Source organism: Sander lucioperca, chromosome 8, assembly GCF_008315115.2.
Source record: "Sander lucioperca isolate FBNREF2018 chromosome 8, SLUC_FBN_1.2, whole genome shotgun sequence".
Classification (NCBI taxonomy): Eukaryota; Metazoa; Chordata; class Actinopteri; order Perciformes; family Percidae; genus Sander; species Sander lucioperca.
In genome coordinates this window covers 21,295,051-21,312,522 of record NC_050180.1, presented here as the reverse complement: position 1 = coordinate 21,312,522, position 17,472 = coordinate 21,295,051, and the positions used below count along the sequence as shown (strand labels likewise).

General features: G+C 38.5%; 1 protein-coding gene across 1 annotated transcript; it reads right to left on the bottom strand.

Moving 5' to 3' along the window:
- Positions 1-8,295: 8,295 nt before the first annotated feature.
- Positions 8,296-16,855, bottom strand: lnpa (limb and neural patterns a). The gene is made up of 13 exons (XM_031297224.2): positions 16,691-16,855; positions 15,774-15,873; positions 15,289-15,330; positions 13,143-13,330; positions 13,000-13,058; positions 12,854-12,894; positions 11,897-11,980; positions 11,746-11,797; positions 11,426-11,647; positions 10,207-10,312; positions 9,917-9,987; positions 9,458-9,613; positions 8,296-9,279 (listed from the first exon to the last, which is right to left on the bottom strand). The coding sequence occupies exons 2-13, from the start codon at positions 15,798-15,800 to the stop codon at positions 9,107-9,109; spliced, it is 1,221 nt and encodes a 406-aa protein (XP_031153084.1). The 5' UTR covers positions 15,801-15,873; positions 16,691-16,855; the 3' UTR covers positions 8,296-9,106.
- Positions 16,856-17,472: the final 617 nt, after the last annotated feature.

The following is a 17,472-nucleotide window of genomic DNA, read 5'->3' as shown; positions in this document are numbered from 1 at the left end:
AAAAAGTACAATATTTCTCTCTGGAATGTAGTGAAATAGAAGTAGAAAGTGGCATGAAAAGACTCAAGTAAAGTGCAAGTGCAAGTATAGTCCTTGAGTAAATGTACTCACAGTAGTTACATTCCACCACTGCTGTTTACGCTACTCAACAATGACTCAAAGGATTTTCCAGGCTGAGACCAGAGTGAACATACCTTGCTAGTTACAAACTAGTTTATCAGCATCAAACCAGAGGTTTGTTGCGTAAAATTAGGGCTGGACGATTTATCGAAAATTTATCGACATTGAAATTCTGAAGCTGCAACGTGACATCATGACTTCGCGTAAACATACACGCCACTTTCCTAAAGCCAAGTGGCGTGTTATCTGTACGCATTTTGAGTTATCCGCGTGTATATCTACGCTGGCAGTCTGCTGTATCACAGCGTAAACATACATGCCACTTTCTAAAGCCACGTGGCGTGTTATCGTGAGGCTACGTGTTATCGCAAGGCTACGGTTGGTTTTAACGTCACACGCGGGGGAAAAGAAAAACCGGTTGGGATTAGGAAAAGAAGAACTGGGTTGGGTTTAGGAAAAGAAAAATGTGGTAAGGAAAAAAACACATGCGGAAAACGAAGGAAACATCACACGTGGGACGCGATCCCTGCTCTCCTGTGTGAAAGTCCTGTGTTTTACCCATCCACCACCCCGAACAACCTCCCTATGCGGATTTTCGCCCTTTCATACTACTCACTACAGCGTCAATTCACACGCAAACGCAAGGTAATGTAAGTCAATGGAGGACAAACAGCGTTGATAAACATGCTGAAAAGCGAGTGTGCGTCTTCATAACACGCCAATAACGGCATACCAATTGGCGTGTCATACATACGCCACTTCATGAGATCAGTCTGGAAGCTGTTATCGACGTATTTTTCCCATGACGATAATTTCAATAATTTATTTCTGTTGATAGGCCTACATTCTCCTTAAAAACATTCGACCGCATATGCAGGGTCCGAAATTAACACTCGCCAGTCGCCAAATGAGGGGGCGGGCCGACACGTACACACACAAACACTGGCTAACACCCCAAACACCAGCCACTACCTTCTGTTTACTGATAGCTAGCATTTAACTCAGTAAGTCACTCAGTTACTCAGTTAGTAAGTGGCGATTTTTGCCAGCCAGCCTTCCAAAAGAAAGCACAATGGAATTAAATGTTAACAGATCATTAACCGTTGACCGACAAGCAGGAAACGGAGTCTCAGTTCACCAGTCCAGGAGGTTCTGACACACTTAACGCACTCTGTGTCCACAGACAGCTGTAGGCTTGTACCGGTGTTGATGTTTTGTGCATTGTTGGACACATGCAGCCACTTTCCTGAAACCGCTTGCGGGACTGTCCATAGCGGCCCGCGGCGTGTATGTCTGAGCCTGTCTCCACCACCTCCACCTGCAGGTTGTCAGTTGTGTGTCTGTCTGGTATACTCTTGGACGGCCGATTTAACTCACCGGTCCTCATCAATATAGCTTCATGTGTCACGTAGCTCTCCACAAGCAGAAAAAGCTTAAAGGAACTTAAAACGCAACTTGCTGGTTCAAAGTTAGGACTAACAAGTTAATTAACAGTTAAGAAATAGATTGTATAGCCTATTTACATTTTTATCATACAAAAGACGTTTTTTAAAACTTTATAAAAAAAAACAAAAAAAAACGCAGTGTCCGTCGTCGAATCACAAAAAAATTAAATTATCGTTCATTTATCGTTATCGAGGTAAAATGTGCAATTAATAGTGATTTCGATTTTAGGTCATATCGTGCAGCCCTACATAAAGTTATGCTTTCAATAGGAATTAAGCCAAACGTCCATTCAACAATGGTTTATCAGAAACCCACTTGAAGAGTGTCAATTGTTTTCTTCACACCAGAATACAACACACTGGAAAATAAGACACGGTGTAGTCCATTACAAGATACAGTTTGTTTGCACATACCTGTTCAAAATTCATGTATATTTTGGCTCAAGCACAATCTCTCAAAATGTGGAATGCATCATTTTTGCCTGTATGTAACACAAATAGAAAGTTGGGTTTCATTCCAGATGCCCTATGCCTATATTTGTACTGTCATGACAGTGATGGTGCTGTCGGTTTACCTTCTATGTTGCATCTTCAAAAGTGCACAATAAAATGTAACACTGAATTTGAAACAGCACATTGTAATTTCTGCATCTATTATCAAAGTATTTATTAGTAATACGGTGGGAATTAGTAGAAATGTGAAAATTTGGTTAGCATGTTGATTTACGGTGTGTGCCCCTACATTTTCTGGTTGCACCCCTAAAATTTTCAGTTGGTGGCCACTGTGCTCCTAGTGAAAAAAGTTAGTCTGGAGCTCTGTCCAGGAAATCTCACTGGAGTAATAAATTCATGAGTTTGAAGGTTAATCATACACCAAACACTACACAATGTAGCCCTATATGTTTAGTAATCCTACAGTATAAGTAGGATTATACAACTCTGGAAAGTTGTGATGAAGGTATTCTTATTATCCTCCATCTCAACGATTCTCATGATGAACAGAGTTAGTACTGTCCATGATACAAAGCAATCTTTTAGGATCATGCGCTTGCATGCTTTTGATTGACCTATTCAAAACCTTGCCGAATGACAACGCTTTGTGTTGCCTTGGCACATCTGCTACATCAACTGAGTGGTCTTTTGCAATGAATGTGGGGCTTCATTTTTTTTCACGTGGTCCTCATATCTGTCTGAAGCATACAGTCCACAGTCTGAACACAGTCTCTGTCTGGTGCCTAGTCTGTCTCAGAAGCTTAGCCTTAAATGTACATTGTTTACAGGAACACAGGCCACATTTGCACAAGCTAGGACACTTCTGAATAGATAGCATAAACCATGGTAATAACTTTAGGAAACAAACCCATAATTGCTTCGAGAAATCTTTTTACTTACTTCTCCAACAGACGGAGGTGCTGGCCTCAGAACTGGAGTTGGTCCCCTGGCCGCTGCTCCTATACTTAGAAAAGGTGAAATGCAGTGGTGAAAGAAGTATTCAAATAATTTAACTTATCAAGTCAAAGTAGTAATACTACAGTGTAAAAATACTCCATTACAACTAAAAGTCCAATATGTAGAACTTAAGTGGTAACTAATTTAAAGTCGATGATAAAGGTGGAGATAATTTGAACTAACGTTAACGTTATTATACAATATTTCTCTTTGAAATGTTATTACGTCTTAGTATAAAGTAGCAAAAATGGAAAGCTAGCCAAGTAAAGTACCGTTACACAAGTATATCGAAGTTGTACTGTAAGTACAGTAACGTTACTTGAGTAAATGTACTAGGACAAATTCACCACAGTAACGTTAGCTACAACTTAAGTTAACTTCACTCAAGTTACCATTTAAGTTGTTTCCAGGTGAAACGCACTGCAGCATCTCTGCTCCACCTGTTGAGCTAGCTAGCTAGCTAGCAATTTCTCGCGAGCTTATTTAAAAACACGGTTGCTTTCCTCCAATGGAATCTCATTCTCTCCTCACCTGAACTCCCTGTGGTGTTAGCTAAATTAATAAACGTATATAACAAACTCCTCTACTTTGATAAACAAAATAATGATCTCTTCTTCTTCGTTTGGTTTTAAGACATGACAAGTTGCGTTAGCACTACTTGCTACGTAGAAAGTCGTGCCGTGATTGAATGTAGATCTGGCCAAAAATCCAGCGTTCGTATTGGTTGATCTATAAATGTCGCAACGTCTCCATCTGGATGTACAGTAGACAAATAAACAAATACATGTAAAGTATGCTTGTTGAACTAGATGGTCAGTTAATGTGCAACACATTCAGATAATCCATCAACCAGTATAGAATATTTTAAAGCATTTCAGCCAAGTCATATTTCCTATGTTTTTATGTCACTCACTGGATCTTCTCTTGTGCATATGCCTGTGTTACAAAACAATTATTTAGTATGCAACTGTTTCAGCAATATTATTTAACTATTTTATCTCTTTTATCAGAGCAGTGTGTGTTGCTTGACATGTGTGAAATAACGGTATGTCCCTTTCATCTTAATAAATTACACAGGATCTGTTGAATGAACTAGTTGTTGAACTCACCAGAAGTCAGCGGGTCAGTTCATTATAGCCTACATTATTCCACTTTTACAGCACAGCCAGCTCACCACTGAAAGTTGATGCTCTATGTCATCCTTCAAGAGATGAGTGAGACACATAGGCCTAGCAGAGACAGGACTGTGCACATCCTATAACTGTCCTTCTCTGCAGGTCTTCAGCACACACACACACACACACACACACACACACACACACACACACACACACACACACACACACACACACACACACACACACACACAGAAAGCAAAGCTCTCGTCTTTCCATCTGGTAAAGTGAGCTGTTTTGATTGATTTGTGGATTTGCTCCTCTTTTTTTCTCTCCATTTAAGTGAAATAATGTATGGAAGCAATCTGGCGACAGACATTTTGGAAAATCTATTTGAAATCATTTCAGCTGAAGCCATGGCAGTTTGTCTTCTTAGAGGAGAGGAGCAAAGTATAATTGTCTGCAGTCTAGTAAAACACGGTATAACTGCCATCACACTTGACTGAGCTTATAGCCAGCTAGTCCCATGGCCTCTAGAAGATAGAGCAGTTAATGTTCCCTTTTATTTTAGAGGATATGTCACTTGTATCACAGATTTATACCATGATACAGCAATTTTGTCCAAACAGATGGATAATGGTGTCACCAGCAAAAAGCCCTGTTTTTATTGAGTTTAGAGCATATTGTTTAGATAGGGGACTGTGTTGAACAGCTCTGCCAGCGCTTTTTCTCTTTATCTCTCTAATCTTGCCAGTATTAGATTTGATCATTTTTGTTTGAAGGAGGAAAATGTGGCTGTAATGGCTTCCTAATAGCAAACACAGGGGATACAAATCCAGAGACCCTGTTCTGTAGTGCTTCCATAAGCACCACTGATTTATAGAGGTCTTTATGACAGAAAGGAAAATGATCTGCTGCAGGTATAAATCAGGTGAGGAGTAGGAAATTGAACTTAGATATCATCTTGTCAGATGCTTAATGCTCTTCCTCCTGTCACATTCGATAGGACCAATTTGGAGAATCCTGCAGAGGTAAAAAGAAGACAATTAACAATGACAGTGTGGTAATAGATGAAGCTATAAAATGAACCTGCTGCCTGCAGGATGCTTTGTATGATTTCCACATGAGGTAGTAGCAGGGGTGTGTTGTCTCAGCCTTTCATTTCTTCCCTGTTCTGCTTTTGGTGGTTTCTTGAGCACATAAATATGTAATACTTTAGTAAAACAACAAGCAAACTAAAAGAAAGAAGTATTTATTTGTATTTAACTCTGCTCTATAATTGAATTATTATCCTGCATATGACAGGACGTGTAAATTTAGGTTAACCTTGTTTTTATGTTATTGATTCCGGGGGCATGCTCTCCTAACACTATATAAAATGAATCCATATCTCAATTGGCTAGCACAAAAAATATGTATATACAGGACCATTAAAAGCACAAACAGCCTAAACAAATTACTGTGTTGGAAACTAATTCAGTATATGCTAGCACCTCAATTTTAAGTTAGGCAGTTTTTTAATACTAAGATGAAATATTTTCATGCCTATGTTGTCTTTCTAAAAGTGTGTCCTACTCTAGTTTAATTTTAATTAAGGTACAACAGTGGATTGTTTGCAGTAATAATTGTCAAACTGTATGAGCGCTCAAACAGATGTCATCGCTCAGTGGTGTAATGAGTTCAAGACAGGACAGAGAATGACAATGCTCTCTGATCCCTGAATGTCACTCTGGTATAAACTACAGCACAGTGGTTTATTGCCGGCATCATGTATTCAGCGGCATGCATTCGTGATTTGACAGATTGATGCGGGGGAAAAATGAAAAGCCATCCATCTGGGTGTGTAGATTTCAAATGACTTGAATTTTAAAAACTAATTTCTTGGAAGCTGATGACCTTTTGTAAAAGCTGTTCAACTTTGTCAAATGGCAATTTGAGCCCAAGCAGCTAAAGAGCTACAGTAATAACCAGAGATCCACTGCTCGGGAACCATCACCCCTCGCACCTCATCAAGCCAAGCTCTTGTATAACATAATTTGATTTTAATGCATCTCTGAAGGAGATTGTGCTCTTATTACTGTGTAATGATGCTATTGTCAAGAGCCAATGGTGATGTCTGATATCACAACCATGTTAAACTGCTTCTGTGACACTCATCTCAGCATTTTCCACATTGCCTCCAATGCGCAATGGCTTGTGCTGTACATGTATATTTCTGACTTTGTTGTTCTTCCTGTTGCATTCTACTTCCTGATGGACAGAAACATGGTACATCTTTAAAACTCCCTTCTTTATTACCTTTGTCTGATATGGTCCTTTTTTGTATTCAGTACAGTAGATGGAGCATAACGATGAAGGTCTTTGCTGAGATGAGGAGCATTTTGAAGTGCTCACACTCGGGGGCAGCAAATGGAAAAGTGACAAGCCTGGTGCACTTGTCTATTTTACTTATTCTGTGCCTCTGTTTCATATTCTGCTTCGCCGTGGGGTTATTTTCCTCCAGGGTTCAGAAGGGCACGCTCTTTCATTTCTACAGAAAATTGTTTCGCAGGATTTCAATCTTTGGCTGCTAGATATGACAAAACACAATATCAAGAACACTTATGTTTCTTATCTGCCATTTTTTCTGGGTATAAATAAAAGATCAGTATAAATTTGAGTCAAGTGAACTCGAATGCACATGTGAGAGATGAGTATGAAAAGAACTATGAACCTTGGGACAGCCCCACTGTACATTTTCATCGCTTGCTCAAAATTACCCTGGCACTGGGGCTTTGAATGCCATTTGTCATCCTTGAAAATCAATTAGTGTCTCCATGATAGCAATCCAGATGTAATCCTTGGAGTGTTTGGACAATTGGACATAAAAAACCTGAGCGTATCTTTTGGTTTCACATTATGTAAAAAGTATTTCTTCAACCTGTTCATGTAATAGGTTGAAATAGCAATTAGGTGCAAACTTTAGAATAAACAGCCTGATTGGAGAGTTGAAGGGCCATCCCAAATATTGATTGTGCCTAAATAGACCTTCAGTTGCCACCGGATAAAAGTCCTGTCACTGTAATACTTTAAAAGGCAAAGATATTTAACTACAGCCAAGAACACACTTTTACTTTTGGAACCGTTTCTGTACAACAGCCAGATCTCTCTGTGATCTCTCATCTGTCTGTGAAATTCTTCATGCATAATACAGACACGAGCAAGCCAAACAAAAAACTGAATGCTCTTACACCGAGTTGTAGACCGTGCATACAAATAGGCTACTTCTACTGAATGACATACAAACGGCCAAGAAATGATTCAGTGCTGTGGAATGAAAAATATTACTCAAACATACATTTGCGATACACATAGAGCAGAGATCTTTTGTATATACTATATATTACTTATGATGATGCGCATATGTGCAGGCTATGTATACTAGGCAACCTCCCAAAGGTGTGAAAACATTCAAACATTGTTCTATTGATGTCGCATTTTTTTTCTCCGTTTGGCTCTTGTCAGAGGTCAACCTTAACAGCATGCGGTGGAATCAGGCGTTACTGTGGATGTCACATTGATGCATTACAAGGCCCAGGAGGTCATGTCTCTGTAAACATACATTATCAAAACCCATAGAAGATGTGGGGTGTTGACCTCACCGATAGTTTACGGTCTATCTTCAGGGGAAAAGGGTCATGCAATGGCGGAGAGCAACTTTGTAGCAGCAATGACTTTCTTCTTGCAAATGAAGAGGGTCAAGCAATCAAGACTGGCTGGGCTCTGTGTCAGCACCATTATCTTACGCTGTCTGAAATGATCAATGAGCTAAAATAAAATGATCACAAGCTAAAATTGGCCTACTAATGAAAATGGACTGCTTAAACATGCTCCTTGGTAAGAAGCTGGCCGGAGAAGAAATGGGGCAGCAATTTAAAATACATGACACAATGAAGGTAGCAGGAATACATGGGAGCCATTGTCATCATGGCTATTTACATGTTAGTTTGACCTTTCCTGATCATATTTTAATGCTAATGGAGAATCACTTTTAAAATGCAACAATAATCAATTGTTTTCATAGCAATATCAGTCAGATAATTCTCCAGCTCATACCTTTATAAAAACAAACATTGGATCATCTATGTGGATGAAATGTGTTGTTATCCTGAGCACAAATGTACAAAGATGTTCTCAAAAGTTTATTTAGTATTATTTATACAGAGTAGGAATTCAGACATTCAGCAAACAGACAGTGTGTAAACAGTTAAATGACTGTCTATATGTAAATAGGTTGTCGACAACACTCTGAGGCAGAGACTTAAAATATAAAAGGCACTTAGGGCAGGTGCACAGTACTGACAAATCTCTTCTCCATTTTAGCAATAAATACATACCTAATGTGCATTTCTATTATGGTACCATGGTTGTGTAAACATGTTAGCACCACCGTGCTGCAGGGCACCCCAGTCAACACTGTAATGAAAGGCACAGCATAATATAGAAAAATATTTATAAATAATTTCCCAAAAATAAAAATGTATTTCCCCCACAAAATATTTCTTTTGTTTGCGAAATTTCCATTTAACCCAGATAGAATATGGTTAGAAATTCAGTCAAAAACATAAAATATGGAAAATAAAGAATACATGGGAAAAGACTCCTATACATCAAAAACTAAATTAATGCAGCATACTCCTTATTGCTCTGAATAAGATAATATACTGTAAGAATGGGCTGGACATGAAATCATTCAGGAGAGGTGGGTTGTTTGATGGTTGCTACAAAATGCTAGAGTTAAGCGATTTAATATTTAATTAATTACTATTTCCAGAACTATAAAAGCAATTCTCAAAAGAAAGGTCACTCTGTACTGTAAGTAGAAAATCCAGCTGACTAGTTGCTGTACTATTCCACCTTACGGCATTTACTTATAAAAGTTAATGGTTATCACATTTCTTCAAAGAAAAAATAAAGTTCCAGTCTGACTCCACGGTTTTATTCTACTTCCATGGCAGATACATCTTGCTCTCCGTCTGATTTCTCAGAGGGCAGATCTTGTGACTCTGGGGTGCTTTGGCCGTCTGACTCAGAGCTGGGCTCGTTGGTTGTTGGTGTGCCTGGCTTTTGGGTGTCTGTTTCAGCAGAGACATCAGCAAGCTTGGTTTGCCCTGATAGAGTATTAAGTATAAATGGAGAAAAATGGACACTACTGTATAACGTGTACAACATATTTTGAATTTTAACATTTTATTTCTAAATGTACTAATATTGGTAACATAAGATTTCATGCATGGCCATTACACTTTAGAGGTATATGCCTTGTGTGTGCTTGAGCGTGATTATCACCTAAAACAGATTGGTCGGCGTCTACGTCAGCAGCAGGCGATGGTAAGGACGCCTCAGATGACATCTTTAGTTCGCCAGTGACCTCCGGGAGTCTTGGTGCCTGAGGCCTGGTCTTTCTCGCAGGGTTCAAGAAATAACAATACGCACATCGGAAGGCTGAAACAAAACAAATACATAGTTTATGTCACTTCTCTAATACATTCTCAAAACAGACATAGATTAATATACATGAATATGAACCAATGACAGAAAATGCCTGAGATGCATAAACACTTCAAACTGATGTGTAGTACTGGTTTGCATATTCAATCTTGTTGCGTTTTTTGCTTACAGGGGTCGGTAGTGGCAGAGGCATTTAAGAGCTATATGATATACTACGCTGCCAAATGCTAGAGGGCAAATGAAGGCACAGTGTTTGATGGAGACTGACAAAGAGTGTTGTGTTTCTCCAAGTCTTACCAACGTATTCAAATTCCTCTTTTAATGCCATGCCGTTATGGGACAGACACTGCTGACAGATGAGAGCGTATCTATGAGGACGGAAAGACAATCCAGTTAAGACAACATACAGTACACAGAGAATGGCATTATATTACATAAAAGATAATTCAGCACTACGTTGTTATAAGCTGGATAAGAACCTGCTTAATACATTAACTATATTTGCCCAAAAAACGGTATATACAATATGCAGTATAAGTGTATTGCTGAAAAGAGATTGTCTCTGTTCAAAAGCAGAGGTTATGTACCTGTTCTGAGGGCCGTCTCCAACAAGATACTCAATGACTCTGTCCATAGCGCCTCTTTCCCTTGGGACCACAGGTCTGGCCAGGGGCGGGCCTGGGGGGTGCACCCCTGTTAAAGCACAACATCAATGCCTGTTAGACACAGTCTGTAGTCTTGAATACAAACTGCATTAAACAGAGGCTGCTGACAGTAAAAACGAAATGAAATAGTGAGGCTGAGAATCAGTTTACTGCACAAACCATGATGAATGTTACAAAAAGAAATCGGCCCCTTTTTCTTAATGAATTAACAGTGGAGCTCACTTGCAAAGCACGTCCAGAATCCCTGCTGTGATGGTGAGTAGTAATTAATATAATCTAACATCAAGAGCAATCATAGGAAGATGACTGGTCATTTCTGTGAGACTTGGCAGAGTCTCAATATCCTGCTGGTTATTAATTTACCAACATATGGAAACTCTGTGGTGACTCTTTGTATCAAATTGCTTTTCACTTTCAATTTTCAGCAGAAGCAGGTGATAACATCAAGTCATGTAAACCATTTGCGAGGTGTTCCCTATGCCAAAGGCAATTTCACAAAGCATTAAAAGACATTTAGTGAGATTCCACCACCATTGCCCAGAGAACAAACGCAGGTCTGGCTAATTAATCATAGTTAATGTTATCCTGATTCGTGCATACCTCACAGTTGGCATTCCACATGGCAATTACAGCATGCAGCTTCCTCTAGGAACATATTTCCTTTACCGTTTGCACTTATTTGCATCTTCTATTGAGTGTTCATAGTCCAGAAATAATTTATATTGAATATTCAATAACATCACACTCCACAGATGTCTCTTATACACACCAACTGCTCTATGGAAAGTTTTTCATCATGTTGGCTGGCTGGCTGGCTCTTTGGTTGCTCTTAAAGCAACCAAAGATGTACAGCACAAGCATTATATTCTCAAGGTAAATATAACTATCAAAAGTTATTGCCTATTTTTAATCTTAGTTCACAATTATACACTTGTTTGAGAAAGGTTGGACCTTTTAGTAAGATACTTGAAAGCTACATTCATGCAATTACCCATTACAACTACTGTATAACATATACCACCCTTGCTGACAACACACACCACAGAGCCTTGTGCAACTGGGGACACAGAGCCAGGGAAGAGTAAATCACACCTTAATCGACCACATTATGATGTGGTCCCCCTGTGTGCAGGTAACTCACCGACTGCTGGAACAGGTGTTCCAGGGGTCACAGGCCTCCTCATCAAGCTCTGCTGAGCAGCTATAGCCGACAGGCTCCTCTCTGGGGGTCCACCTGGAGCAGAGCGGGAAGCTCGTCCAGGATAGGTGGGGCCAGAGGCAAGAGGAGGGCGGGCAGCAGCTCCGCTTGCAGGATTCACCACCACTGAGGGGGTCTTTGGGATGACATTGCGCTGGCGGAGCTCTAACACAGAACAACATTGCAGGTTGCTTAACAATAACAAGTAATGATAAAGGAGAAGCGGTCTGAGAATAGGTGCTGTCTTTAGAACTCATTGCTACCTTGTCCTGGTTTTGGAGTCATCTGAGGTCCAACTGGAGTGGATTCAAGCTCCTTTATACAGAAAACAAGTGTGTGCAAAAGCATGACTTAATATGGAAAACAATGAGACAAAGTGATTTATGTTACAAAGTAAAAAACATAATAACTCACATTTTTTCTCTTGGAATCTGGATCAAATCTCTCCAGAATCATCTTAGCATTTTTATATGTCTCGGTTTCCATAACTTCTTCAAGCTGGAAAAAAGAAAACATTGAAAGGTATTACAGGATAAATGCTTACATCATATTCCAATACATTGCACAAAGAAATTATACCTATAATAATAGCTCTTTTGCCAAGTAATTATTTGATGATCATCTAATGTAATTAATAGGTGTTTTATAAAAACACATTAATGTCTTAGAATCACCCACCATAACATTACAAGTAAACGTGACACCGGGGAAGTTACTTCACTAAATTGTACATCTTCATTTAAAGTAAGTACCAAACATTTCTAAATGTTTACATATAATATGAAGAATAATTACATTCACTACTTCGATAATGGAGAGTGTGAAAATCCATCAGCCCTAATTATTAGAAGTTATTAGACTTGACAGAGGATGACAAGCAATTTCTCAGATTTATTTCTTTCCTCCACTAAATGCTATTAATTAAAGTGACATTAGCAGAGTGGTTTACTGGGTTAAGGCATTCTACCAATCAAATGCTGTCTGTACAGATCCTAGATTACCAAATATCTTGCTGCAAAATGCTGAGAGGATCAATAAGAGTACTATAAGGCTTCCTACATAACTTGCACAGAGTGCAAGTCTTTACTTCATTGGAGATCACTAGACATCAAAATTACAATGTGTTATACAGAGACTGAGTTTTTTAATTTCTCTCATTTACCTGGCCACAGGGCAGCCCAAAGATGCATGGCAATTGTCATTGTTTATAGAGAAAAGTTATATTCAGTACTTCGGTCATTTCGGGGCAATTCTGTCCAGGCTTAAAATCTTTTGTTTTGTTAGCAGCAAGAAGCCAGACTGTGTCATACGTATCAGTGTTTAAAGTGTTTATACTGTAGATCAAATGTCTGGACAAATATAAAAACTTACTATTTTCCGTTTTTGTGCTTTAAGATCCTCTAATTTTTCATCTGAAAAACAAACACATTTTACTTAAAAATGCAACACAAGTTTGAACTTAAACAAAAATGACCATTTTGTTGTAAGTTATGTATCAACAGAAAAAAGGATCTTACTATTTTTTTCAGTTCTTCGTGAAAAAATAATTATAAGCATTTTCCGAAGTAACCAAACTCTAAAAGGGAAAAGGAAAAAAAGGTTAAATGGTTACACTGTAGATAGTTTTGTGAAAATGTGATCGACTATCTTGCACACTTACAATAACGGAAATAAAACGAAGGGAAGAGACAATATGAGCCGTCCCATCAACTGTTCAGGCAGGTACCAGAAATACACAACTAAACATGTGATCAGGTAGAGAAGAGACGAGTACAGAAGCAGTCGCCCAACACATATCTTCAACTGCTTCTGATACTTCTCACTGTATTCTTCAAGAATTTGTACATCCTGGGGGGAAAAATAAAATAAGCATTATACAAGTACACAAAAGTGACTGTATTAGTAAGACAGTGACTGTGGTTATCTAATCCAAGTGCCAAGAATAACCATCATTGTTTTATACACACTCAGAGCTTGGTCTCCCATAATGCATAACAGTAACAGACAGTTTATTGAGCACCAGTTTGATTATTTTATGTGATTTTGCATACATTTTCCATATTTTAATACGTACAATTTAAAAAATATATATTAATAGTGATAATATTGTATCACCCTAAATCTGGAGCATGCTAACGTCTGAAGGAGCACTGACGGGAGGGGTGCATTTGTTTGAGTGTTGAGTTCAAATATCAACAATTTTTATCCAGAATCGCAGAATCCACATTCAACTAGCGGGAGCATACAAAACAAAATCGTGATGAAACTTCTCTACTAGCAGAAATGCCATATACATTTGTAATTCCTTATCATTTTGCAATTAACAAATGCCTCATTCAGCTTTTGTTTTAAATATGGAAAGGTTACACCAGTGGTTTGAGTGCTGATTTCGACCATCCATAAATAGCTGGTGGACAGAATGGGACCCCTTCTGGTCACTATGGTTCTCTTGTAACATGTGTGTCTGTCACTCTAGTGCTGGATAAACATATCTCACATTCAGCCTTACAGTATATCATGTATGCATTTATGTATGTTTGGTGCAACCATACACATGAAAAAATTATATACAGAATATTCTTTCATAATAGATTACAAGATTTTTTTAAAGGAAAACTTAACACCCATCTCTTCACAATGTCAATGCCACCTGACCTCTTCAGTATATGTTTAGTGTCTCTTGCTCCAAGGACAAGTGCTGAAAATAGCACAACACTAGCTTAACTGTAGAAGAGCACTAAAGCCCTATCAATCAGCAAATGAGGAGCTGATTTGGCATTTGTTGACACATCAGTTTGCTTATGGTCAAAAGATGCCTCCTTATACAACATGTCGTCCATAGCATTGCACCAGTGAAATAAATACCCAATATCATTGAATGATCAGACAGGTTGAAATCAATCCTCAGTTTGACCAAACGTATTTGGCAGAGGAAGCAAAAGCAAATGTAAATGTATTACCCACTTTGTCCTTTGTGAACCATAAAAGTTTACTGGCCAACCTATTTGCTGGTGCTGTGTCGCAATTATGGTTTTCCAGTGCAATGAGGGATTATTAACATTATTGGAGCACTCGTTTTCAGTTTTACCCCCAAATAAAGTGGATGAGATAATCCTGAAAAACTTTTCGCTTGCTTACGACCTGCATGATTTTCTGACTGCTTATTTTTGTTGACCCTTTGGACCTATTTGTAGAAATGTCAACGCATTCCCAGATCTCTGCAATTACTTTGGCGAGTATAACGTTATTATAACCAATACAACTGATGGCCTGTTTTACAAAAATAAAAGCCAAGTTGTAATGAGCCGTGTGTTTTTAATGACAGCGGGCGCTGTCTGCAAGCCTGGACGCACCTAACCACGAGTGATTTGTTGTAAAATACTCTACTTCTGTTTAAATGCAAACCGGGCACAGGAGAATAAAGAAAACATTGTTGAATTGCTCACATGCAGCACTTTCCCCCTTTTTTATCTTCAATAAGGACCACAGTGGTTGTGCTGTATTATCGCCACCATTTTTTTTTCTTTTTTTACAATTAATGTATAGACCATATTCTGAATGACTCAATTTTTCTATATATATACACACACACACCAATTGTTGGTTTGGTAATGTCTTGTTCTTGTGGGCTTTGTCAGGTTAGACAGAAAACATAATAAATATTTAGCTAAAGCATGAATTTGTTTACTTTAGTAAATGTATAGCATTTCATCTCACACCGCATGCAAATATAAGTAAAGAAAACTTCCTAAACCACACAATTTAAATAAAATGTGTTTAGGAGAATTCAAAACAGCACAGCATACCTTATCGATTCCCTCTAAAATCTCCACAGTGGATGGTTTGGCCTGTAAGGCAAACATTTTGTAAGGCAAACATTTTAAAAATCCAAGTCAGAGAGAAGAAAGAAATTTGCCATAACAACAGTGGTTTGTGCAAGCAACTTCCTGTTTCATCTTCCCATTTCTGCACATTTGTCATGTGTGTCTTCTTCCGTTGTTGGCGGCATTAGTTAGTTGGCCTGTGCATGCCAATATTCCAACGAATGGTGATGCCAGGAGTTTTAACATAAACATCTGAATTGTGATAATTTATGTAGATCTACCTAAGCATGTGACCACTATTTGTGCTTATAGTAATGGTGTGCTTTGTGAAAAGTCCTAACGTGCTTGCAAACTGAAAGCTTATCTTACTTAAAAGTTAAAAAGATCATAACTAAATCTGTTCAATGTGAAGAAGTACATGATTTGTACAGCAGCATGACGTAGAAAGACATAATCAGTAAACAAACCCTCCACCGTGAGATGACAGCCCCCATGTTGATGAGGGATTGTAGGATATTTTGTTACTGGGACCCTCCTCTGATATTGTCTCACATATAACTTCTCCACCTGTTGACAACAGTGATGGGATTCAATAATTTATTAGGCACAGTCATGTAGCTTAAACTGATGCAGTTAATACAACATTCCTGCAATAAATGCTGCCTTCATGAACGCCATAATGTTCCGTTTTGAAAAACTGTAGAGGTGTTGATTCAACTTTGGAGGCTGTTTGTAACGCTAAGGCTGATGAATTATAATGTGCTGTACTAATATCCGTCTTTAATAGTCTAGCATTTCTAGTATGCTGTCTAACGTTACCATTACTAATATAACACTAAATAGGTTGGACAAATTGTTGAAAACATCTTCAGTATAAGGGAAAACAATGCAACAGCTCCACAAATAAGTGCCTCCAAAATAACCTTACGTTGCATCATCTCAAAGACTGTTTCAACAAAAACTGAACCACAATGTCTTTAAAACTTGAGACCTGGCTAAACTCGTTACCCTTGCTAACTTAGCAAAGTTAACAACTTCACTCTATGTTGTCAGAAGCAACTGATATAACGAGGTTAACTAAAACCAGCGGTAGCCTAACAGTACTGGTTACCTCACAGGAAAGGTTTATCATCCTTAATAACTTCTTAACCCACTTAATGCATCAATTGTGTAAACCTTTAGCGTTAGCATTGCCGTACCACTAACGTTAGCTAACCGTGGGTAGCTAACCACTAGCTGGTGATGCTAATACCAAAGCAACCTGCAGTTCATGACGATAAGTAACAGCAATTATTGCTAACTTAGTTAACGTTCTTTGTAAAAGCAAGCGATGCAAAGTAATGTGCCTGAGAAGTGAATTCAAACCCAGTAGTGTTGTATTTACCTTGTCAAGTGAAGTTGTGCAGGGACTTTCGACAATCTGTAGCAGGACTGCAGTCCTCCTGTCCTCTTTACGGAGGCACTGAGGGTGTTTGAGCCAAGATGTGGGAGGGTCCGCCAGAAGAGCAGCATGGAACATGAGCACTGCTGGGCCTTCACGGGAGTCTGGTCTGTGTCTAGTGAGGCCCACTAAATATTAATTTCAATATAAAACTATTGTAAAGAAAACAGTGAATTGCACACAGTGTCAGCGTGGCAAACTGTCTGATACTGTTCTTGGTTATGAATATAATCTTTAGCTGTGCTAGTAGTACTAATAATAGTAGTAACATTATTGCATAGTAGTAGTGATGGTAGTAATAGTAGTAGTTGCTGTTGTTGCAGCTCTAGTTTTAGGCTAAGGAATGGTAAACTTTTAGAGTTGGGTACGAAAATACATAATTTATTCATTCATTAATCTTAATTGAATTTTGAAATTAAAATGATCTCCCACAGGGATTTCTTAAAGTCAACTGCTGAGTGGACTTGACTGACATGCAGTCCAAAAATCAGAATCAGAAAAATCATAAATCAGAAAAAGGCTAATATGAAATAAACAATAAATACAGAAAACAAATATATACAAAATAACTGTTGTATAAGGAAATAAAAAAAGAGGCTGAATGGGTTGAGTGCAGAATGTGCAAAGAATATATAGTATGTACAATGGTCAGATGTAGGCTATAGTCCAGGATGAAGGTTAGTGCAAAGTGTAATGACTAGGGATGGGGGGGTGAGCGGGATCGG